Source organism: Coptis chinensis, chromosome 5 (assembly GCF_015680905.1).
Source record: "Coptis chinensis isolate HL-2020 chromosome 5, ASM1568090v1, whole genome shotgun sequence".
In the NCBI taxonomy this organism is placed as follows: Eukaryota; Viridiplantae; Streptophyta; class Magnoliopsida; order Ranunculales; family Ranunculaceae; genus Coptis; species Coptis chinensis.
Window position 1 is genome coordinate 82,107,748 of NC_141460.1, and position 25,299 is coordinate 82,133,046.

The following is a 25,299-nucleotide window of genomic DNA, read 5'->3' on the forward strand; positions in this document are numbered from 1 at the left end:
GGTTTTTAGTTTGTTTATACTATATATTGATTAATGCAAGTTAATCCACTATAAATTACATTAGAATTTTAGATATATTGTATGTAATTCCAAATAATAATTTAGCAAAATCGGATTGGATATGCATTGGTGGATTCAGATCGGAAAATCGGAATTTTAAAAATCATCCGAAGCTGATCCGAATTTAAATTGGAGGACGAGTAATATTGATGGCGAATCCAAAAAAATTTCAAATCGGAATTCAGGAAAAATCAAAATTTTGGAAAAAAGTGGCACCCTAGTTGTTTGTATGTGGATATCTAGATGGGTATTGACGGAATGTAATTCTTTTTCCTCAAAATTTTGTGTTGTAAAATCCAACCATTTGAAACAGATTCCATGCATATAGGAGCTTCCCATGAATTTTGGCAACTTAAACAAGGTTGACCAGAATTTTCTATTTTCAGTGACAAGGAAAAAAATAATAATTGAAAACCAAGTAATTGGAAAGTATGTAGATATGTATAATCGTGTATACAGTCTCTCCGAACTTCCTTGTTTTCCTCACAATGCCACCCAATTCTTGCCTTTACATCAAACCAATTCCAACCTCTCCTAAATCTTCTCTTGACCAACCTACAATGTCAGTACTTGTTTTCCTTTAACCTTCCTAGCTTGGCTTCAGTTCATTCAAGACAGGATGGCCTCCTTCAGTCCATCCCCAATCTCTCTTCTTGGCCTCCTGTCTTTTGTCTTCCTCCATTACATTACCACCACCACCAGCATTCGCCTTGTTGACATCCCACAAAAACCATCCTTTGGTAGCTCTGCTTTTCGTGAAGCCCCTGCGTTTCGTAATGGAGATTCATGTGAATCACCAAACGCCAACAACATCGTCCATGTTACAATGACCCTTGACTTGAACTATATAAGGGGAACTATGGCAGCTATTTTATCAATCTTACAACATTCTACGTGCCCTGAAAACGTAGCGTTTCATTTCCTGTATACTAGTTTCGAGCCTGATATATTCTCAAGCCTCAACGCTACCTTCCCTTACCTCAACTTCAAGGTGTATCGCTTCAAATCAAATCGAGTTAGCAATAAGATATCAAGGTCTATTAGACAGGCTTTAGACCAACCATTGAATTACGCTAGAATATATCTGCCAGATATCTTACCAAGCAGCATAGATCGTATCATATATTTAGACTCTGACATTATTATGGTTGATGACATTGCCAAGCTTTGGGGGGTAGACATGGGGGACAAGGTGGTAGCTGCACCGGAGTACTGCCAGGCAAATTTCACCAACTACTTCAATAACGTATTCTGGTCCTCGAGTTTGGCAGGAACATTCAAGGGAAGGGAGCCTTGCTACTTCAACACAGGGGTCATGGTGGTTGATCTGGATAAATGGAGAGAAGGAAAATACACTCAAAAGGTTGAGTACTGGATGGGGGTGCACAAACGGAGGAGGATATACCATTTGGGCTCATTGCCACCCTTCTTGCTGGTTTTCGCTGGGAACATCAAAGGAATAGATCATAGATGGAACCAGCATGGCTTAGGTGGTGACAACCTTGAGGGGAAATGTAGAAGTTTGCACCCTGGTCCTATAAGTCTCCTGCACTGGAGTGGTAAGGGCAAGCCATGGTTGAGATTAGATTCCCGGAAACCATGTAACGTCGATCACTTATGGGCCCCATATGACCTTTACCGTTCATCATCCAGAATGTTCATAGAAGAATGAAGGAAAGAGAAAGGTGAAGTAATATATCCCAAGGAACAATTGAGCTGAAAGTCTGAAACAGAGAACGAAGTAGAACAAGATTGGAAGCAGAGCTAGAAGGTTATATTGGCATTTATAACCAATTTCAAGTTCAAATCATTTTGAAGGGACGATTCGCATGAGGGTGTGAGTTTTGTCCATAGAGGATACGGAATACGATCTAACAATCCCTAACGACCCCGAATGCATGTTGCGTGGAAGGAGATTGGTCACACCTGTAAAGTGTATATAGGATGTTAGGTTCAATCAAAGTAAAACTATATACAGTAAATGTCAGTTGTTCTTCTTCAAAAGAATGAAGAATGATGGTGGTGGTCACCATGTTAACTAGACAAAAGATTAATTCACAATAGCATTCAAATTAAACCGTTCCATTGTAATGTGCTTTGATTTTTCATTTTTGATTTGATTTGATTTTAGTTTTAGTTTTCATCTTTTTCTCTCATGTAATCATGTCTATGATATGAAGTTCTAAAGGAATCACTATGGATCAACTATGGAATTTTCATGAAATCAATGTATATGATGTGAACTTTTGAAGGAATTAAGAGTTCCTATTAGTTTCTGAACACGTAACTATCTGTAACTAGTCAGAGTCTTCTGCTGCCTTAGAGTTCGCCTTGATGGGCGGTAAACTGTATCAGCATTTGCAAGCAAAAAGACCTCTGTTGACAAAATTTTTTCATTTACATAGAAAACTCCTACATATAAACCGCCGTGAAAAAGAAAGATGAACCTACTCCCTTTCCAGAGATCAGAGCATCTGGACTCTGGGTACAGCTCTTCATGTTTCAGTCAACGTATCTGCACTCATCAAGGGCAACTTTTGGTCCATAAATTTGTTAAATCCAGAGATTTCACTAGAAAATTTATTCTCAACAAGTGCTATTTGCATTTTATTTATAATTTCAATAGTCCACCCATCTGTTCACAATTTCATTATGATACACAACAGAAGTTATGTTAGAAAACACGGTTCATCAAATTAAATATACACTGTCAAGGACGCCAAATCCAGCAACAACCCCTCCTTCATTTGATGATGAAACCTTTGTACGTGTAAGGTAACCGCATTGCTCATTCATGATGACTTTTTCTTTGTTCCTGCAATTTGGAGCAATATTCAGTAGTACATTCAAACATGTAATACTACAGTATAACGCATCACTTGATGCATCTGTAAAGCTGCAACCTACATAGACAAAAACAAAGTGAAAAAAAGAAGCGTCCACATCTCACAAGCTCGATCTTTGTGAGGGCTCTGAGATCTCAGCTTTTCACTATGAAATAACCTTAAATTTGTCTTTAACATGTAACACACTTCTCTAAAACCAAAGTATTGGATATCAAAGCTCACAGAAGAGCGATCTAGCAATACCCTTACTCAAAAACAAAAACAAAAACAAAAACAAAAGCAAGTATACATGTGTGTGCATGTGTAGACTGGACAGAGTGTCGTAGGATTTCTGGTCTGAGATCATAGTGCATACTTGCTACTTAGAAAGGAAATAGTGATTCAATTAAGGCAATCTTCTGAATCAAGTTTGAAACCATTAGAAGATTACAAGATGATTATAAAGTTTAATCATCTTAAAAAATTACAATGCCTCAGTTTTGAGACCACACATACTTGAACAAGATATAAAGGTAACGCAGTTTTTCCTATAATTGGCATAAGGTTTCGCTATTATGTGGCTATTTGACAAAGTTTTTAAGTTCTGTATACCTACCTCAAGATCCTACATAAATTTTGAATCCTAGAGAGAAACATAGGACTATAGGGAAAATAAATTAAAGAATAGTAGCTTAGATGAGAATATCCATAATGACTGTTATAGTCCTATCGCAAGAGGAAAAATTATATCACCTCAAATAAGTACCATATATTCCAAGTTCTGATATGGCATGGTCTTCATGAAGAATTCCATCCTGAACCATATATGCAGGCGAGGAAGCAGGGAATATCCTTTGCATGAGGATATAAGCAGCAAGTTCTTCGCTCCCATCCTTCTGCAATTTCTGTAGTGTTTGCTTCACCTCATCACCATATATATTGTTCCCTGAAAGTGACACGACCCTTGTGAAATCTTTGGATGAATAGTAAGATGTAATAATGAGAACAACGACTATTACGACAAAGGTAACAATCATGTTGGACTGAAGATCTATGGTTGAAGAGGAGCCTTTCAACTCATAAACAAAAGCATCCTTGGAAACTTAAGCAGAGCTTGAAGAGAGTCAAAATTTTTTTATTTCAAATTATGAGTCTATCTACACTAATTGTTTTACTCTTTTTCGATCTTTACAAGTTGTTGTTTAAGTAATACTGCGGCCTTCAAGTTCTCAGCATGTAAATAAGTTATTAGTTGGTTTAAGGTTCCATCTGTCACAATCTTATTCTTTTGCACAACTAAGGGCATCTCCAATGGGGGTGTAAAATTACACCTCCACATAGGCTCCACCTAGGTGCCACTAGGATTTTACAACTCCAATTGCAAATTATTGTATAGCCCATAAATATCCACTCTCTATTGTTCCCAATGGAGAAGTGTAAAAAAGTTCAATTTTAAACTCGAATGACACTTGAAGTGACGTCCGAGTTTAAAATTTTCAAATTGTGACTTTAGAAATAGATAGGGACGACACTCCAAGTGACGTCCGAACGTTTCTTTTGTTCAGACGTGTTTTCAAGTGTCGCCGGGCTATTTATCAACTGATAACGAGATGGGGAATTCCCCACCCCCATTGGATAGAGTTTTTTGACACTTGGGGTGTAAACTTTCCACTCTATACGGTTTACACCCCCCATTGGAGACGCTCTAAGTAAAAAAGCATTGCTGATAATGAGAAAGAATGATGATACTATACTACTACATTATGATTTATAACTACTATTTTTATTACTTATTAACAGTTACTAAACAGACCTCCGCCTTCTCGTTGGGGCTTCAGAACAAATAATTCAGGTTGTTCAATGGCATCCTTCATGGTTTTTAAATCATCCAAGCTCCACAAACCTGCAAAGCATTTTCGTAGCTTCGCAACATCATTTTTATCATCAAGGAACCTGCTCATGTAACAAACAAAAATCTCAATGCAAATTGAATTGAGAATCAAAATTCTCAAATTTATTGTTCAGAAAATTAAAAAGTTGAAGAAATTGACCGGAAACTCAAATGAACAGCTTTATACGGTTTAAAGAATCTCAGGTAGCTAAATATTGAAAGAGGGGATGAGCATTAGGTGGTTTAATATGGACGTACGGACATACTAAAGTTAATACATTCATGGGTTATTGGTTGGACTTTGTACCCAATACAGCAAGCTTACTTAAGTATGACCAGGAGAAACAGCTCAAGCAACAAAAGGATAAGAAAGACTGCTATGACTTGCCTTTCAAGTACATTTGGTTTTGCGAGCTCTTGTTGAATTTTTTTGGTCCCTGCTAAATGGTAGGAAATAGATGGGCACTTGATAGCAGTAGACTGCTCCATCAGCAGCCTAGCTTTCCATTCCTAGTAATATAAGCAATTTCAAACACAAATGGACATAAAAAAAAGGAAGTCCTTCCTCAATGCAAATGATTAATACAAACCCAACAACATTATTATTCTAAAGTCTAGGGATAAGAAAATCTATAAAATTAAATAAGGAAGATGTATGTGACTATCCATTCCAACCACAGAAACTTGTCCCCACTAAATTATGTTACAGAACTTCTTTATGATAAATCCATTTTGCCAAAAAGATACATTTGTACACAGCTTACTACAGTAAATAGACAGTAGCTAAATGATGTGGAACTAAACTCCTGGCGTAACCTTAAGACCATTGGGTTATGCTCCTTTCTAAAGCACTCCCTGTGTCAGTCACTTCCCCACACACCCGCCCCTCCTCTGCAACAACCCTCTCCACTTTAAAGCTCCCACTTTATCACCCACCCACACCACTCCTCCCTCAGGACGAGTACCATTGCTCAAAATGCTTTGTTGCTTTTTGAGCCAGGTGAATTTCCGGCATACTCTCAGGAAATAACCTCCTCGTATAACAATTTGCGACACCAGTCCTGGCAAGTCTTAGTTAGGACTGGAAAACGAGCTTTAGCGAATCGTGCATGACTCAGGCTCGTTTGTGGCTGACTAAAGCTCCTTCATGTAACTAAAAGAGCAGAGACTGAATAAAGGAAGCTCAACTGGCTCTCTGCTCGAATACCATCCCTAAAGGAAACTAACTGATCCACTCAAGCTTGGCTTGTTTCTGGCCTACTCAGGATCATTAGTGTAACTACATGAATGGAGCATAGTGAAGTTTGGCACATATGGCTCCTATTCCAGCATAGTCTTTGTCCATGTAAATGCTTTAATACCCATTTATCCATCCCATACTTACGTTATAGTATTGTGATACAAGTTTCTCATTATTAAAGTTTTACTTATCAAAATATACAGATAAATAAGTTGTGTCTTGGCAAACAAGTTATGTAAGGTTGGAGTGTATGTTTGGCAGCTATAATTCGCTTGTATATGCACCATATGTGCATAACCCATCTAGAGCTACTACAGTCTGTCCAACAGTATTTTATACATACATTGGTAAGTTCACTGTCAGAAACATACAAGTATCATAAATACCCACACATATTACATGCTTACGTACACACAAAATGCTACATAAATTGACCATACACGAAATAGAAATAAAGTATCAAGAAAATGAACTACATGCGTGTCTGTGCATCATGTATTGTGTGTCTGTTGCGTCAAAATAATGATGGAACAACTACAATTCACAGTAAAGTTGAAGAAGAAAGAAAAGGCAGAGCAGGTTACTGATTCAGACGGATAGTCATTTGGTGTGTATCCAGCTCTAAAATATATAACTGCGACTGATTGCTCATTTCTGCATGGACAAAGGCATTTCAAGTGTCAAATTCTGAGAGATAACAAGAAACAATGAAGAAAGGAAAATAGCGGGACTGAAAGAAGGATTTGCTCATGCCCATTAAGGTATATACATAAGAAGAGTCCCATCTGGTTGAAGCCTCCCCTCTGCTTCAATTTCTGTAAGAGTTTTTCGAATGGTCATCACACCATATGTGTAAAAAAGTTAAGGACTCGGTGGTAATTTTGCAAGAAAGGTCTTAACTGAGAAATAGTGAATGATAAACAAATAAAAGAACAGAAATTCCAAAGCCTTTTTCTTAGAAAATATTCAGCGGGACAAGATTAAAAGCTGGAATTGATTTTTTTTTGAATAAGCTACAAGCCTACAACCAACAAGGTACCAACACCTAGAGTCAACGTAAACTCTCATAAGTAATCTTTTGCACCAGAGAAAAAAAAAAAGGATATTTTTCCTTCAATCTGAAACAAAGCCAATGCTGGTCATACATATTGCGCTCTTCACCTTGAACCACAACCACAATTACAGCTCTGTGAAAATATACACAGGTCATCATGATTACATGCATCAGATATTAAACAAAACACAATTAACTTGTTGAATCAAACCTGGAATCATTGTACTCTTTCCAAGCTTTGGCTAATGCGTCTGCAAACTGACTAGCAGACTCATTTTCAGGGACCCTTGAGGAATCCAATTTGAGGTATTCTCCATAGTGACTAAGCAAGTGCCTGAAAACAATTTGGGCCATGCAAACTAATTAGATACTCCTTATAGTTTATCAATCATGTTCTACAAATCTACAACAACAACAATAAATGAGGCATAAATGACATGTTTAATTACAAGAGCAACCATGTTCTACAAGTAAATTATTCTATTGTAGAAACAAATAAAGTAACAAACACATTTACTACACGGATTTTGCCAACTTCTGTGGACTGGTTTTGCACTGAACCGCAAGCATGGTGGTCGCGGAAAGACAAGTTTGGACCAAAGAAACAGAAACCACAGCTTGACATTCAGTGAGAATATCGGACATTTGATCAACTGAAGGAAGAAACTGCTTCACTCTCAAACAAAGTGGTAGTCAAGCTCCATGCACTTTGTGCAAGAGAGAAAACTGGACTAGCAGCCACGTAAGAGTGTTGGGATTGTCACAAAGGAGAACAATTAGCAACCAGATGATCCAACTCGGGACGAAGCAATGACTGAATAATCAAATGATACTCTAATATTCTATAATGAAGTTTGAAATCTATCAATCAAGATAGGGACATGTCTTTCAAAGAATAATTTATTTAAAGAAATTATATCCATGTATTCAGTATGTTTTCCTTTTCTAAGGCTGATCCAGTGAGATGGAATTCCCCAGTGGCATTCTTTTCTATTTTCAACAATCATTGCAAATTTAGTTTGGCTTTTTCCCAAAATGCATTCCAGGTCAGCTCAAAAAAGACATCAAGGCATGTACACTGTTGGCAAGAATGTTTAGCTCCTGTCATCCACTAGTGTCATGGTATCATGGCAATCATGTGTTTAGATTTTTGGACAGATCCCCTTTGGTGAAGGTGGGAATCATGTTAATGTCTTTTCGCCACTTTTTGTTATAAACTATAAGAAAGAGATGAAGTTGGATAAATTTATTCAGTAATCTCCCCTTTGGTGAAGGTGGGAACTGAACCTGAGATCTTGGGCCCAACCTCCCAAGTCTTAACCTAACAATATGGGACTGTAGTAGTTCTTCTCTTGGTAAAGCACATAAGGCTTTTATCAAGTGATGTGGCACTTCTCTAATTGCTCTCATTTTATCAAAGATAAAGAGAATTCAATATGAAAAAAATTCTATGAGCCTAAGCATCACTTAAAGTTTTGAGAAATAAAAAAGTATATATACACGATGACCTGATAGTTACCTGTGAAGTTCACTTACAAGGCAACTAAGACCAGCAAATGAAGAGGAAATTGTGTTGAGCTCTACTTGAAGAAGAGCATTGGTTTGAGCATCAAGCATATAGTCCGAACGGTGTAAACCCAAACGAATTTCCTATTTCAGTGATTGGAAAAAAAAAAACTAAAACCTGTCCCACCAGTAATAACAATACAATGCTTGCTTATAGGTTAAGGCTTACCTCCTTTTTACCAATTTCCAACATCTTGGAATGAATATCTAAGAGTCTACTAGTGAAAGCATCAACTTTCTTAGTTCTGCGTAAAAAAAAAAAAAAAAAAAAGTAGAAACATAAGAACATCAACTCATTAGTTCTTCTATACTTCTAACCAACTTGAAATAACAATGGGTACCTAGATAGAGCTTGTTGTAAGAAGTTCCCATCCAAGCTGACACGATCAATGAGCTCATTGAAAATAGGAGTCAGCTCACATGCTTGTACAAAATGAGTTCGTGGAAATGAACTAGGCAACAATGCAAATGGAGCATGAACAATCCCAACACCAGGAACTCTTCCTGATCTCTACAATTCAAAACAGCAAACTGAATAAAGGGTATTAATGTAAATTTGATTATTAACACAGGAAAAGATATGTTACCTGGTTGGTTTTGTGACCAACAACAAGTCCATGGAGAGAACACCAAACTAGAGCATCATATACTAACTTTTCCAACACTTGTGGAGAAATGGGTGTCCTTGAAATTGAACAAGAATCAGCCATTGTTTTTTTTTTTTTTTGCTTCTGGAGAGTGGGGAAATAAAAGAGTGGTGAAGTGGGTGGATCCCATTATGTGGACTGGCCCCACTAGACCTTATCCTACTTGGGGGCTCGGGTTTTAACAATTTTAGCCCGTGTAAGTATTGGCCCAAATCAATATGTTTGCTTTGGTTACATCCATTTTGTAACAAACTTCTCACTTAGTTGATTAGATTAGATTTTATCGAAAAAAAAATAGTTGACTAGATTAGCAACGATGCGAATATTTGTTGAAAAGTAAGGCTTTAGAATTAGAATTTTATGAGATTATACTAGATTAAAGGAAGTCGAAAATACCATTAAGGCGCATTAATAATGAAATATACAGGAAGTATGGTCGTTTGAAATCTGAACAACATTAAAGGTAATGGAGATAAACAGGAAGCATGGTCGTATGAAATTCGAACAATGAGCAATGTCTTTTGAAGCTATGAGACGACTACTACTCTACTAGTTAGTTAAAGTTCTCTAATACTTGTATTCTTGCACCAGAAACTAAAGTTGTAGGTGAGTAACCATAGCTTCTTCTGCCACTGTCCACTGTCCGCCCATCCCTCCTACAAAAAATAAGAAGAGAAGAAAGCATTATTATTAGTCTCCAAATGGGTTTAATCATGTACTGCCTAACTGCATTCAGAGTAAAGACTCCTCTTGTCTAGCAGGAATATAGGACATGCATGAGAACTTCTGATAAGAATACTCGAAGTACCCTACAAAAAAAAGAGAGTAATAATAGTGATAAAAATAATAGACTACATACATCATAAATCCATATATACCATAAAAGAAAGGGTTAACGAGTATTACCCCCACTAGATGAGCCAATTAGGATTTCACCCCCACTAGATGAGCCAATTAGGGTCTCCTCTCTCCAAATACACACAAAAAAAATATGGTCAACCCAATTTGACTTTTGTTTTGTGTGTTGGGGGGGGCCTGATTTCCCATCTAGTGGGGGGAAATCCTAATTGGCTCATCTAGTGGGAGGGTAATACTCGTTAACCCTAAAAGAAACAAGAAAACAAAACTTAAAGAGTTTTTCAAAGGAGTTGCTATACTCTATTGATCTTTTGAGGTTGCAAAACGATGAATAAGAACACAAGAGAATAAGAGTATCGATTCAATGACTTCAAGGCGCGGAGAATCAGCTATCTTTTAAGCAAAATTTCTCCCCTCCGGTAGAAACCGCGAATACACAATGGGGCCTATAAGAAATATGCTTTCAGGATACAATGAAGCCCCAATCGATGGTTCATCGAGTGTCGGATTGTGTATTATCCGACTCAACCGAGAAACACTCAATAGAAAAAACTGATGCCAAATGACTTACTATGAAATTGAGTTTTAGTGAATTATTTATAGAGAGGTCTCTTCATTTTGGTGGATTGATCAAAGATTTGTGCTAAGAGGTGCAATGTCTCTTTGAATAGATATTGTGTTCCTTAAACACCATTTCGAAATGGTGCAATATCTCTTCGAAGAGATATCTTCTACTTGGACACATTAGACAACCAATGTTCTTTCAAATATAACCCTTTCAAAGATTGCCAAAAACTAACTAGTATACTGCTAAGCAGTGGGGGTGAGCGGAGTGGGAGAGGAAGATGGAGGAGTGGAGATTTAGAGTGTCTGGAGAGGGAGAGTGAGAGAGACGAAGAGAAAAAACTGAAGGGAAGAGATGAGGACAGATGCATTTAAACCAACCAAGTTGTTTTTTGTCCAAGATAACCCCCTTCTTCCTCCCAAAATGTTCGCTCCGCTCACGGACTATTTCAAACGGTAGTTCTAGGTAGTTATTGTTGTGCCAAACTAACCATCCAAATGGTAGTTATCGGTAGTTACTGTCTTATAAACCGACTATGCAACAACATGTTCATTCTTTCATTTAATCACATAACCAAACAAGAACATAAGACATCATATTTTGAAAATTTCCAACATTCCCCCACTATTTTCAAAAATATGATACTCCCCCACTATTTTGAAAATAAAAAACTTTATTAATATATATAAGGCTGCTCCTTCTTTTACAAAATTTGACTCATATGAAATACAACGTATAAAACAAGGCATTATCGTAGAGACGAATACATAGATGATAGGTAGCTTTTGGCTTTGAACCTTCACTTAGTGCATTGCTACAAAGCCGTACCGAAGCGCTGTGGTGAACAAATCTTGAACCAAGGACTTCATAGTGATAAGCAGGGAACGCGTGCACAAACTCGTCTCCATAAGTAGAGTGTTCCTTTAGCTTGCACATTAATGGCTTTGTGTAGTATCCCAATTTCTTGAATGCTTTAGAGACAGTCTAGTTCTCATAGGAAACGGCCTGATTTCCTCACTCATATAGGTAAGTCTTATATAATGATCCTACGAGTCATCATTTATAATAGACTTATTAAGGATCCAATCCAACCTCTCCTCATGCAGGAACCCACACTAGATATCATGAATGAGGTAATTAAAATTTTCTAGTATATCCACATAGCCACTCAATCAACTTGTTAGTACCCATTGAACTTTGTCTATTTTTCAAGACATAAGTCGGGTTGCCGTTGAAGGTGACTGATTAAACAAACAGTAGACCTTAGTCCCATTTGATCCGACGTTTGAGAAACCGTATCTCTTGGTAGTCCTTTCGTCAAAGGATCTGCCAAATTCTTCTTTGACTCCACATAGTCAACTGTAATTACTCCATTCTTGAGCAATTGTCTTATATAATGGTGCCTAAAACTGATGTGTCTAGACTTTTCCATTATAAGTCTTACTTGAGACTCTAAACAGTGTAGCCTGGCTATCACAGTTTATCATCCCAGCTGGGGATGGCTTTGGCCAAAGTGGTATGTCTACCAACAAATTCCTTAGCCATTCTGCTTCTTTACATGTGTCTGCCAAAGCTATGAACTCTGACAACGTGGTGGAATATGATATACATGTCTACTTCTTGGAACCACAAGATATTGCAGCACCTCCTAGTGTAAAGTTCCATCCAGTTGTGGATTTCGACTTTAGTTCTACATTGTTCCAACTAGCACCGCTACATCCTTCCAATATATGAGGGAATCCAACAAACTGTAGAGCAAAGTCCATAGTTCCCTTTAAGTACCTAAGTACTCGTGAAACTGCCTTCCAGTGTTCAAGTCCTGGATTCCTTGTGAACCTGCATAACATACCTACTGCATATGCTATATCCGGTCTTGTGCAATGCATAGCATACATGAGACTACCAATGACACTAGCATATTCTAGTTGATTTCTAGAATGTCTAGTGTTCTTCATTAACTTGATAGTAGGATCTACTGGTGGAGAGACTGGGCTATAATCAAATTTACCATACCTCTTGAGCATCTTTTCAATGTAATGTGATTGCGTCAATGCCAATCCATTACCTTTCCTTAGAATTTTAATTCCAAGAATAGAATCAGCTTCACCAAGATCTTTCATATCAAAGTTAGATGACAAAAACGACTTTGTTTCTTCCACACATTCAAGGTTAGTGCCAAAGATTAGCATATCATCAACGTACAAACAAATAATAACTCCACAATTGTTTTCAAATTTGGAGTAGATACATTTATCGACGTCATTAACCTTGAATCCGTTTGACAAATAACTTTGTCAAACTTCTCATGCCATTGCATAAGCCGTAAAGAGATTTAACCAGCTTGCAAACTTTCTTTAGAACAAACCCTTCAGGTTGGTTCATATAAATCTATTCTTCTAAGTCACCATTTAGAAAAGCCATTTTTACATCCATTTGATGGATAACTAAATGATGTTCGGAGGCTAAAGATATTAAGACTCGGATAGACGATATCCTTGCAACTAGTGCATATGTATCAAAATAATCAATCCATTTTCTTTGTTTATATACTTTTGCCACCAACCTGGCCTTACACTTGTTTATAGAACCATAATTCATACGGGGTAACATTATTCTTTTTCAATGGAATTCTATTCAAAATAAAACAAGCAGATAAAATGGCCAAGCAGACAAAGATAGCGGTAAATCCAAACTTAATAGCATCACGTTAACCATCTCGGTCAAAATTCTATTCTTCCGCTCTGCCACTCCATTAGACTATGGGGTATAAAGAGTTGACACTTCATGAATAATGCCATGAGTTTCACAAACACCATTTCAAAATGGTGCAATATCTCTTCGAAGAGATATCTTGTACTTGGACACACTAGACAACCAACGTAGAGGTTGACACCTCTTACACCCTTCACCAACAGTCACATGTCCTTTCAAATATAACCCTTTCAAAGAGTGCCAAAAACTAAGCATTTCAAACGGTAGTTCTAGGTAGTTATTGTTGCGCCAAACTAACCATCCAAATGGTAGTTATCGGTAGTTATTGTCTTATAAACCAACTAAAGACACTACCGACTATGCAACAACATGTTCATTCTCTCATTTAATCACATAACCTTATAACCATAGTAAGACTAAACAAACAAGAACATAAGACATATCATATTTTGAAAATTTCCAACATACTCTTCCTCCAATTGTTTTCACTCATGTCGATTGATGGTTCCCTTCTATTTCTGTTTTAGAATTTCAACTGACTTGAAATTTTATGAGGTTCACATGCATGGTGTGGAGTTTATTTTCACCAAACACCAGGGCTTAATTTACCTTGCACTTAACAAATCGACAGCGTTGATATGCTAGAATCTGGTAAAAATTAGACCGACAGTGTCTGGCAACCCATCAGACATGAGAAGATCTATTCAAAGCCAGAGCAAATATCTGTAACTATAAACTTACTCTTAAAACAGAATCTTTAAATGATGATCATTTCAGTAAAAAAAAGAGAGGAGACAACAGACGAACATCATCGTACTTAAGAGATTATTTGATAAATTCTAAACACAAACCATTAATTAGTCAATAATTCATTAATCCAACTAAAATATGTTTACTAGTACATACATGATACATAGTTACATACCTTCAATAATAAGCTTTAGGGGTGACCTTGATTAACCAGGCAAGCCCAACAGTACACAAGAATGTCAAACGAAGACTCGAGCCAATTTTAAAAGTGCAACCAGCGGCTGCAGCACTACAGAGGGCTTTAGTCCACACATCATCAACTTGTTTATGACGCATTTTGCCTACACCATATTCAAAAGTTCGGGAGAGACCAAACCAGACACCCATTCGTGTTCCCCAGTAACTAGCAGGGTAACCAGTAGCAAAACCCATTGCCATACCACCAGTATAACCAATTGCTGTACTTTCAAATAGTGCTTTTGAGTATGATGGATAAGTGTTAGTAACCACCATTGTCTTGTTGGGTTTTGAGAGTTCCATTTCTTCTTCTTCTTCTTCCTCGACCTAGTTCTTCTTTATATTTTTGGTTTCTGATTTGTCACGTGAATTTCACTCATATTTAAAGTTACGCATCTGCCCCTGCATTTTAGTAGTAATTGGATTGGTATATTTGGGAGTTTAAGATAGGGTTTTTTGCATTTTGGTACACTGCATTGAAGTGGGGGCGTGAGCGTAGCATATAATTTATTTGGGATTTTTTTTTTTATTATTATTATATTATATTTATTTCCACGACTTGATTAATTTTTTGATAATTAGACAAATAAACTAAGGAAAATAGGCCCAATCATTGTCTAGTTTTTTATTGCGTATTTGAACCAACAGTCGTGTATTAACATGTGTAATGCTTTAGCACGTGCACAGAAATGTATACTATGATTCTTCTATCTATCAATAGCTATGTGTGCAGTAAATGTGAAGAAATAGACCATTATCTCAACAATAATGAAAAAAGCTAGTATTTGCGAGAATTTCCCCCGTTAAGTAGTCATGCATTACGATGGGCACCCCAACTCTATGGCTAATATAGTCTTTTTATGTTTGGAGTTAAGTCACATAATATCCTATCAACATACATTTAGTTTTAAAACAATATTACATTCTCCAAATGGATAAGAATGGAATTTTTGGCAAAATCTTCTCTATATTTTCAACATTAAATCACAAAACCTGTCATTCTAAAGAAACATGTTTTGTCTTTCGTTATTTGAATAACCAAAAATACATATATACAACACCATTAGAAAACTAAAATAACATCTCGAAGGTTTTAAAACACTATACATATAACAAATTACACAGTTATTTACTTTAGAAGTAAATATTACATTCTCCACGTAGAAAAATCACAACACATATTTTACAAATGAAAATTTCGATAGAGTCTCCTTTGTATTTCAATATTAAATCATAAAACCTGTCATATATAGAAATCATAAAACCTGTCATATGTAGAAACATATATTTGAAGAACCAAAGTAACAACATCCCAAAGGTTCTAAAATACTATATATATAACAAATTACACAATTATTTAAACAACTATAATATAAAAGCCTCAGAGTGAAGTGACAAAATCCATCTGCTCAGCAACCATAAAAAAATGTCCTCCTATACATTACTTGTGGAAGAACCTACATAAATCCAAACAACAAAATTAAGCATGATAATGACATTAGACATTTATTCATTAGAAATATAAAACATCTTGATGAAGTGAATTCGCAAACAAGATAAAGAAAAAAGAAGTTACAAATATGAATATTACATACCGAGATAAAGAAAAAATGAACATTTCAATGATTAGATATCCCAAAAAGAAGATGATTTCAAAAAATGCTTGAGGTAGACAAGTGAAGCAAGCGATTCTCCTCTTGCAATCGGCCTCTAAAACCAACACATTTTCCAATCTTTTGTAGTCTCTCCAAAGAGAACATAGGGCTAAATGCTAGATCACACAACTTTCTTGTCGTGACAACGCAACAAAAGTCAAACCGAGGCTTTCCTTTCACCAATATCTACCACAACTCGATCGAGAGTGAGCCCCGACTTTTGTGAATTGTTATAGCCCAACACAAATACAATAGGAACGAGTCTTGCTTGGCATGATGCATCATTGGACTTCCAATGAGATGTTTGTGGAGTTATTGGTATTATATTTGAATCACGGACGGAACCTAGCACCACGATAGTTGTCAAAATCAACCATAACAGCAAAAGAGGTATGTCTTCCGGTGATTTACAACCATTTCCATAAACAATATCCTAGCGATTGCCCATTGCACCATTAAAAGCGGACCATTTGTAGTGGCAAGGTTTGAACGAAGCATAACGCGCGTGCCCCAACCGATAGACAAAGAACTTTCTCCAAGCCTTTTGCATCATCCGATGAAGCCTTGGAAGCGATATCACAATTATTTTTTTGAGACAATTCGAGCATTTGGTTTACCAAGCTCAATCGGTCGGTGAGATTATAATCATGTCATGCGGGGCTGTTTTTGTCGGAAATAGACGAAAAAGCATCCTTGAAGGTGTCAATCTCTTCCATATTGAGCAAGGAAATATCTCTGGTTAGAAATAATTGCCAATCACCGACGGTGGAAGTTCCATTACTTAGTCTGAACAGTGCTTCCCGGAATGATGCTTGCCCATCCCCTGCTTGTCGAAATATATGTGATAACCGAACACATTTCTCGAAACCAGAATACACAATTCCACCATTTGTTTGCTGAATAGACCCACCTTTGACATATAGTGCACTGTCGCATACAGGAGGTAATTGACGCATATCACCAACAAGGATAATAGAGACATCACCAAATGGCTCGTTTTTTGCAAAAATATCTCGACAACGCCGATCAATATTTGCAAGCATACTTCTTCCAACCATGCTGTACTCATCGATAATGATAAGTTTGGCGTCTTTAAAGTCTTCTTGCATACGTCGACATTGATCACCTTCAATCTTTTTGGAAGTTTCTCTCAAACCTTTCCGTTCTACAGTGATAGCGAGTTCATGATGGATGGTTGCACCTCCAATATTAAAAGCGGCAACTCCAGTAGGAGCCATGACACGTACTACTTTGTTTGTTCTGAAGATTGCAGTAATTGAGTGCACAATTGCATTTATGAGAGTGGACTTTCCGCACTGCACCCCCCACAAACAATCAATCGAATACATGCTCTATCTTGTAGTGCTTTAACAACCATATCATGAGCCACTCTTTGTTCATGAGATAATCTGATTATCTACTACACCAAGAAGAGGATCACTATTCATTTCGTTGGCACTACGTAGAGTATGCACGAATTTTCTATCAGTCTCAATATTTGGATATCGTTGTAAACCTTCACCCCAATTGTGAGAAATGTCGAAGTCTCTCCTTCCTAATTCCACATTTTCCCCGGGGACAAACATGGGCCCCATTGCGGCAGCCATCATCCACTCATCCCTAAGTAAGTCTTCTGTACCCAGCTCTACCTCAATACCATCTTCAAACTCTTCATCTATTGGTTCTGGAAGAATTATCCCATGATTATAGTCAAAACTCAAGTCATAGTATCTTTCGGACCACAATGCAAATTCTCCTTTTGCTTCTTCGAGACTTCGATAATGGTGATGAATTAAGACTTGTTGACGACAAAATGATTCCCATTTTTCAGTGTTTGGCATGATGTGACCGTCTAGCTCAGGAACCAAACGCACAACTGCATCAACTCGAGATGTGTGCCAAACATTCCGAAGACAGTAGTGTCTCTTTGCCATATCAAGGAGGGAAGTATTTTCATAGTTAGAAGGTCGTTGCATATATTTTCCTACAAAGCTAGGATCTGTTCCAACAATCTCTTCATCTTCTTCCACTCTTCTACGGCGTATAGTTGATGCTAACATGCTCTTTTCATTTACATTTAAGAGTACAAACTTTCTGGATGATCGTGTCAGTGGGTACCCCATCAACAAGTGACATACTTCCTGTGCAGAAATATCTCGTTCAGAGACACTTTTCATAAGGAGCCTCTTGAAAGCAGATCTTGCATTTTGACAGGGTCGACGAAAATCTCCAACAATTTCTTGTAAAGTATCTCTGAAACTTTTTGATGCTGGCTCAGATTTTGCGGCATATTTACCAATGTAATTTACAACAGATTGCACTGAAAGGACAGGCAACCAATCAATGTTTGCACGCCATGTCTGCAAAATCTTTCGATTGTGGGAACATACTAATTCATCATTCCGGCGCCCCACAAAACGATACATATTACTGTTAGGAGGCTCTTCTACAATCTTCGATTGACCAATTACATCAAAAGGGTACCTAAAGCGACATAACATTTGTTGTGCTGCTTGTTGTATGCGCATACAATGACTTCCACATATAGAGTGTCGCATGACCCAATTGACCAATGAAACATAGTCATCCTCATCTGTATCAAGTTGTAAGTCGAGTGGCAAAGTACGTGCACAAGGATGCTCTTGCAGGTTTCTAGACACGCTTGGATCCGGGTTCATAGTGCAAACAAGTCTATCAAAATATTCAATGACATTAGATGCCACCGCGACTTGTACCAATTCGAGTAACATCTGGAGCATCCCTTAGCCAAATAAATCCATGAACATGACCACTACCATGATTTTGCCATTCAAACCGGTACCAATGATCAACCACAGAAAACTCATCGCGTAAATAATCCCGACAGAAGAATTCCACCCTTGCCTGAAAGAACCAAGCAACAACATTCGGGTTATCATTAATTAACTTTGCGCGTCCCCTTCTTTTATCTAAAGGAGACATCTTTTCGAGATCATTAGATGGGTCTAAAAGATGAAATAGTTCTGGCCATTGCATATCAGCAGCACTGAGTGTGAAGAAAATGGTTGGTGCACCTAATTGTTTAACCATAGCAGTCAATTCCTTCAATCTTGTATACCAATAAGATCGTGTACCACGAATGTTCTTAGCAAAGTAAGAGACGTGATTAGCTAATTGTTTGTCTCCGGACGAAACCATATTTTGAATTTCATCAATTGACAACTCAGCATCCCTAGGATTTTTCCTCACAAAAATATCACCCAAAGAAAGTGCCTGCCACCTTGAAAGAGAGTTCCAAGCGAAGTAGCGGAATCTAGAATCTCTAGCAAAACGCCCATCATGATATTTCATTAAATACTGAAAGTATGGCAATGGAGTGACTTTCCGTTGACGAGCTTGTCGTAGATCAGCATCACCATAAGGAAACAGAGTTGGAAATGCCATAGCAATATATCCTGGGGTTGAAAACTCATAAATGATTTGAGTTGTAAAAGGCATGTGAACATTAGTTTGATCTACATTTGGAATTTTCAATGCCCTTTGCAAACAAGCTTGTTGATTAGGTTGCGCCGCAATAGCAATTGTTCCAACAACATGAAACCCATCAATGTGCAAATCCTGGTTATGCAACTCAGGCGGTCCCTCATCTTCATCTGCTTGCCCAGGTATGGCAGAAACTACATTGGCAAGATCTTCTTCAGGTTGGCACATATGTGGCATGTCTTCAGGTTGCCCATCTAAAGGTAGTCCTTCTAGAGTTCCATCATCAATAGTGATATCACCATAGTACCGATGATGAGTTTTAACCAAACCAATGCTCTGCATACAAATTCTCGCCCGAAACGGAATTCCTTACATGCATGTGGTCCCCTCTATTAACTACGAATTGCGCACAAATCGGTGGGGCTTGAATGGCGTAGCGATTGGCAATCATATTGACATCTTGTGCAAAGTTTATCACATTACCATTTGTACTTGTATTGTTGACCCCTAACACGATACACGGACATCATGGGGTGCACCCGGCAATGAGAATTCTTTCTAGATCGGACAAACTAAAAGCAGTTCGGAGGCACAATTCGGGATCCATTGAATTGTCAACACCGAACGTGCCGGCATGAGTGTTATTGCCTCGGTTATCTAACTTGCAAAAGGTACAAATACCTACAGAAATATTTGTTATAGGTGAGGTTCTCACTCACTACAAACATATTCCAAAAACAATACTAAAAAAAAAAAAATACAGGATAAACAAATACCTGCAGAAATCTTTAGATCCGGGAATTTTCTTTTGCATAGAGGACAACTGACCCATAAAATATCATTGCATGATTTTCGAAATACTTGTGCATTGGAGAGTGGTATGTAGTCGTCCATAATAGGTGGTAGATTAGGGTTTTCATGAACATTGTCTTCCCCTAACATCACTTGAACACCAGGAAGTCTTTAGTGAACAATGCTTCGCCAGATAACTCTTTGACGAGCAATAGCAACTCTTTGTCGAGCAATTCTTTGACGTGCAACTCTTCGCCTAATAACTCTTCTCGACCCCGATTTAGGGCGTTTTGAACCGCCTCGTTCAACAGGGCTATGCATTGCAACTGATGTTATTCTAATTGTAGCTAGAGCTTGCTTGAAATGTCTTACTTCATCCGTTTGCATTCCACGAGCTAAAGCTCTCCGAGCAGTATCTAGCTACGGTGAGCATTTTTCTGCTCGGAGGTTTGGCAATTGCATGCTTGTTTTCTTTTGGCAGTGTCAATTGATTGCATAGCTGCACGTTGCTCACTTGTCTGTTTTGCACGTGCTCTCATCCGTTTTGCATAATTTTTAGCCCTATTCTTTTCCACCCTTTGCCTTTCTTGATTAGGAACTGATTGTATTTGAAAAGAATTACGTCTTAAAGATTATGTATGATATGGTATCCGTTGATTAAGGTTTGAATTATCAGTGGGGCCTACCACCATTGGATTACGAAGCCATTGAATGAGTGGACAATTGTCTTCTAAATCAAAACCAGATACACTCTCCTCCTGCAAAGATTTATCTTCTTGAGTTACTTATTTGTGAGTACCTCTTGAAGTCCCTGCTTGATCTGGTATTCTTTCATTCAATCTTGAATTTTGATCTTGGGCAACCACCCTTAGATTGTCAACCAATTGAATAAGCGGTTCATTTCCTCCTAAATTAGATGTAGTCTCCCTGAGCAAAGAATTTTCTTCATAATTTCCAACCCTATGAAGCCATTGGATGAGCGGACAATTTTCATCTAAATTAGATACACTCTCCCTTTGGAAAAAAATTTCTTCTTGATTTCCTTCCCTGTGAGTACCTCCATAAGTTTCCTGCTGTTCTGGTAACCTTTGAACAAGGTTAGAATAATCAGCTTGGGCTTCCACCGTTAGGTTGCGAAAAGAAGGTTCTGGTATAAGAAAGGAGGCAACAGAAGCACGTCTAGAACGACTTGCACGTCTTCTAGTGGTTGAAATCTCCATTAGGTTGTTGAACCTCCTGATGTCGGTGGAAAATTGAGTAAAAGATGTGCGTGGATTAGGAGATGTACGCAACCGAGTAGTTGGTGGTATTTGTACTGGAAAGTCAGTCACACTAAGTTCATTTGAGGGTTCCATTGGTAGCCGAGATAAAATAGCATTTAATCTTGGAGTACGTCGATTTCGACGAGTATAGAATATACCAAAACGCCTACCAGTTTGATGCACTTCAACTGGTATACCACCCTCCACCACTTCAAATGGGTGAAAGAGAGAAACGCGAGGGAACCCATGTTCTGACATTTTGAATGTTATACCTATATAGTCAACAAACTACAACATTAAAAAGATATATGTTCCACCTAACAACGCCTACCTTCCAATGCAGAAAGTCACAACATATATTTAGAACAATAATACTTGTCCTAATACACAATACACTCTAAATCATAGTCCATTGGCACTAATACTAACCATTTAGTTTTATATGGTAACTTAAAAAGATTCAATCAATTATAGATGGGATCTAATTTAAAAACAATATGAACGATTAGACCCAATCGCACACCTTTTTCAAAAGTGTTCTAGTGGTAAAAGGATGGTTACTACGGATTTGTAAAATCCCCATAAAAGAAACAACGAGAAAAAGAAAATGCAAAACAAAAAAAAATAGTGCACATATATAAGAAAATATTAGTTGTACCACTAACTAAATGTTAGTAGAATGGATAAAACTGTAAATGCATGGATTATACGAAACGTATCCAACCATCACGTCACTTATGGCAAAATAAGTATTAGTTATGTTATTATAGGTAATAATTAGGGGTAAGACATACCTCGTGCGACTCGAATATTTCTTAGAAAAAAGACCTTGAACCAAGAAACAACAGGTCACTAGCTTCTTCTCTCAACTCAAAATAATATTATTTTGCATGCTATAAAACTATGTAGAGAGACGGCTTCAATTGTGACTGCATGAAGTAAGTACAAGTAAGAACCACAAGACGAACTCATGTGCGGAACCACATTACTAATAATTTTGCATTAAAAAGAACTAAACAAAAATGCATTGTCATAAGAAATTATATGTTTTAAGTGAACTATCAATGGATGAATCTAATTAAGACAGTACATAGTACATGTCAGGTAAGTGGTACTTCTAAAAGTAGATAAAATTCGACTTAATACACAACTCGACAAGAACACACAATCGTGTTAGTTAGAGGCCAAGTAAATAGTTGTCCAAGAATTAAAATTAGAACAAAAACGAACGAAGACATACCTCTTGCGGCTGAAATATTTATAATGAAACATAAAGACCTAGAACCAAAATATTGCTCCTGTAAAGACAAAAGATAATTGTTAGCTCCATGAATATATAAATCTTTATACAAAGAACTCTTTAAAGTAGACATGTAATCTACATAACGACTTGTTAACTTCTATTTTCTAAATTGTTTGAAAATAGTAGAGTAAAGTTGGTTATTATTTCTTGTTAGTCATTTCCGAATATTTTTTTATACCAATAAGCATATTCGAATAATCTATCTATGTTTTATGTAAATAAGTAAGGGTGGAATTCAAGCTAATCAAGTCGAGCTTCACGATGCTCAAGCTCAGCTCGTTTATTAAGCGAGCTTTGAAAAAAGCTCAAACTTGGCTCATATAATATATGAAGGAGCCCAAGCAGATGTTTTAGCGAGCCGAGCCCGAGCAGCTCGATTATTTTACACTACGATGATGCTATTTGAGCTTATCGAGCCGAGCTTCATTATAGCTCGTTTGTTAGACAAGCTATAATATATGCTCAAGCTTGGCTCATTTATTAAATGAATGAGCTTGAGACGAGCCCAAGCCGCTCAGCTGAAATCCCACCCTTATAAATACGAGACAAATCTATCTATATTGATTTTACTCCTTCAACCTAATTGTTTTGATTTTATGAGACAAATGTTGATTACTAATAGAAAGCAAAGTTGTTTTTTTTTCTTTGCATTGTATATTTATTAAGAAAATGACTAATTTTATATAGTTATATCAATAAATGAATATTGTGAAATAATAAAAGTAATTCCATAGCCTGAGACAAATGTTGATTACTAATAGATAGAAAATTTGTTTTTTTCTTTGCATTGTATATTTATTAAGAAAATGACTAATTGTATATAGTTATATCAATAAATGAATATTGTGAAATAATAAAAGTAATTCCATAGCCTGAGACAAATGTTGATTACTAATAGATAGAAAATTTGTTTTTTTCTTTGCATTGTATATTTATTAAGAAAATGACTAATTGTATATAGTTATATCAATAAATGAATATTGTGAAATAATAAAAGTAACTCCATAGGACTATGCAAGTATGCATGCATATGAGGTTCGGTTTATGCATCTAATAAGGCTTGGTTCCACACCTTCAAACCTCCCCACAAGTGTAAACACAAATGGATCTTTAGTTGGTGATGTGGTTGGGGCTTTTAGCACCGTCACTAGGGGTGTTAACCACTAGCCGTAAGCCTACTTGCATCCCTCCTATTGGGTTATTGGGGGTATGATATGGTGAATATGGATGAATGATAAATAAAGAAATTAACAGTAAAAGAGGGTAAAGAAAATGAACATTATCTCGGTGCAGTAGTAATACAGTATACACAGCGTAAATGTTAAGTATACCTAGTTCTGTATGTCTCTAATCCCTGAGCATCAACATATATAATTTCCACGTTTTTCCCATAGTTCAACCTGACTGTGTCCTAGACTGCAAACCTCTTGATAGACGTACATTAGTAGCTAATCATTGCTCAGTCACATTTACCTTAGGTTTACATATTGACAATACACACACACAAAGAACAAGACTGACAAAGATAAAACCACAATAGGGCAAGTAGATTGACTCTAGAGACCCAACATCATATTCAATAAGCACACTAAAGCTAACTGCTGAAAGGAAAACAAAGAAAATGGAAAAGACAATGTACCAAACGAACAGTACTAACCTGCTTTTGGTCACGAGGACCAAAAGATAACGATGAAAGAGCGAATGCAGTAAATAATAGAGGAGTTATATAGTTCTGTATCTGCTTGAAATGAGTCTCTTTAAAGTTCCCCTGATCTTCAGTGTTTGGGTCCTCTGGAGAAAGTAAACAAATCTATAATCTATACCGGTGGTTTGTGATTAAATAAAGATATTAACCAATTCCAAGCCAAAACATTGTATATCACATTCAATGAAGTAATAAAATCCAAAGAAATAAGAGAAGGCAGGTTACGTATGACTACGCCTTTCACGAATCATTTGTCATTGCCCATTGGAAAAACTGATTGTAACCTTATTATGAAATGGTGTTGCTTAAAACAAGAGCTTCAATACCCTTCCTCCCCCCAACCCAGACAAGTGTTGGCTAGCCCGATTCAAACAATCGCAATAATACCAATTGACAGAGCATTATTTTTTTTTCCTATCTATAAGTGTGTACCATCCCGACGCAAAATAAAATAAAATTTATCTCTCGCTCATTCCAAAGTAACACTTGAAAAGGATAGAATCAATTTAGGAAAGACTTAATTATTATGAGGAAAAGAATAATCAATTCATAATCAATTAAATGAAATATTTTAATTAAATGAAATATTAAATGAAATAATCAGTTCATAATCAATTTTGCAAGTGTATTTAAGTTTTGTACCCAAAAAATGAAAAGAAACAATCTAAAAGCTAGTAATTACCTTTAGTACAATGCGAAACACTGTCACGAGATG

The 25,299-nt window shown here is 36.9% G+C and overlaps 6 protein-coding genes and 1 long non-coding RNA gene across 9 annotated transcripts; 1 reads left to right on the top strand and 6 right to left on the bottom strand.

Moving 5' to 3' along the window:
• Positions 1-542: 542 nt before the first annotated feature.
• LOC147499317 (putative galacturonosyltransferase-like 4) lies at positions 543-1,881 on the top strand. The gene has a single exon (XM_086561144.1). The coding sequence runs from the start codon at positions 680-682 to the stop codon at positions 1,730-1,732; it is 1,053 nt and encodes a 350-aa protein (XP_086417270.1). The 5' UTR covers positions 543-679; the 3' UTR covers positions 1,733-1,881.
• A 758-nt stretch (positions 1,882-2,639) lies between these two features.
• Positions 2,640-9,411, bottom strand: LOC147499318 (glutathione synthetase, chloroplastic-like). Of its 3 annotated transcripts, none has more exons than XM_086561142.1 (12): positions 9,224-9,411; positions 8,978-9,147; positions 8,806-8,881; positions 8,590-8,720; positions 7,282-7,404; positions 7,123-7,203; positions 6,786-6,866; positions 6,601-6,670; positions 5,165-5,286; positions 4,699-4,838; positions 3,639-3,831; positions 2,640-2,875 (listed from the first exon to the last, which is right to left on the bottom strand). In XM_086561142.1, the coding sequence occupies exons 1-12, from the start codon at positions 9,344-9,346 to the stop codon at positions 2,752-2,754; spliced, it is 1,434 nt and encodes a 477-aa protein (XP_086417268.1). In that variant the 5' UTR covers positions 9,347-9,411; the 3' UTR covers positions 2,640-2,751. The 3 variants fall into 3 exon arrangements, with proteins under 3 accessions (XP_086417268.1, XP_086417269.1, XP_086417267.1); XM_086561143.1 differs by having other exon boundaries at positions 3,652-3,831; positions 6,786-6,862; positions 7,119-7,203; positions 9,224-9,382; XM_086561141.1 differs by having other exon boundaries at positions 6,786-6,862; positions 7,119-7,203; positions 9,224-9,382.
• Positions 9,412-9,665: 254 nt separating this feature from the next.
• On the bottom strand, positions 9,666-14,809 carry LOC147499319 (uncharacterized). Its single transcript, XR_015195802.1, has 2 exons — positions 14,344-14,809; positions 9,666-9,939 (listed from the first exon to the last, which is right to left on the bottom strand). It is a non-coding gene; the product is annotated as an uncharacterized LOC147499319 (long non-coding RNA).
• A 1,901-nt stretch (positions 14,810-16,710) lies between these two features.
• On the bottom strand, positions 16,711-17,298 carry LOC147499320 (ATP-dependent DNA helicase RRM3-like). The gene has a single exon (XM_086563456.1). The coding sequence runs from the start codon at positions 17,296-17,298 to the stop codon at positions 16,711-16,713; it is 588 nt and encodes a 195-aa protein (XP_086419582.1).
• A 159-nt stretch (positions 17,299-17,457) lies between these two features.
• LOC147499321 (uncharacterized) lies at positions 17,458-18,738 on the bottom strand. The gene has a single exon (XM_086563457.1). The coding sequence runs from the start codon at positions 18,736-18,738 to the stop codon at positions 17,458-17,460; it is 1,281 nt and encodes a 426-aa protein (XP_086419583.1).
• Positions 18,739-18,772: 34 nt separating this feature from the next.
• LOC147499322 (uncharacterized) lies at positions 18,773-19,864 on the bottom strand. Its single transcript, XM_086563458.1, has one exon. It carries the CDS (start codon positions 19,862-19,864, stop codon positions 18,773-18,775), a length of 1,092 nt encoding a protein of 363 aa, XP_086419584.1.
• Positions 19,865-21,099: 1,235 nt separating this feature from the next.
• Positions 21,100-24,665, bottom strand: LOC147499323 (uncharacterized). The gene is made up of 3 exons (XM_086563459.1): positions 24,537-24,665; positions 22,817-22,874; positions 21,100-21,848 (listed from the first exon to the last, which is right to left on the bottom strand). Exon 3 carries the CDS (start codon positions 21,832-21,834, stop codon positions 21,100-21,102), a length of 735 nt encoding a protein of 244 aa, XP_086419585.1. The 5' UTR covers positions 21,835-21,848; positions 22,817-22,874; positions 24,537-24,665.
• Between the last annotated feature and the right edge of the window lie 634 nt (positions 24,666-25,299).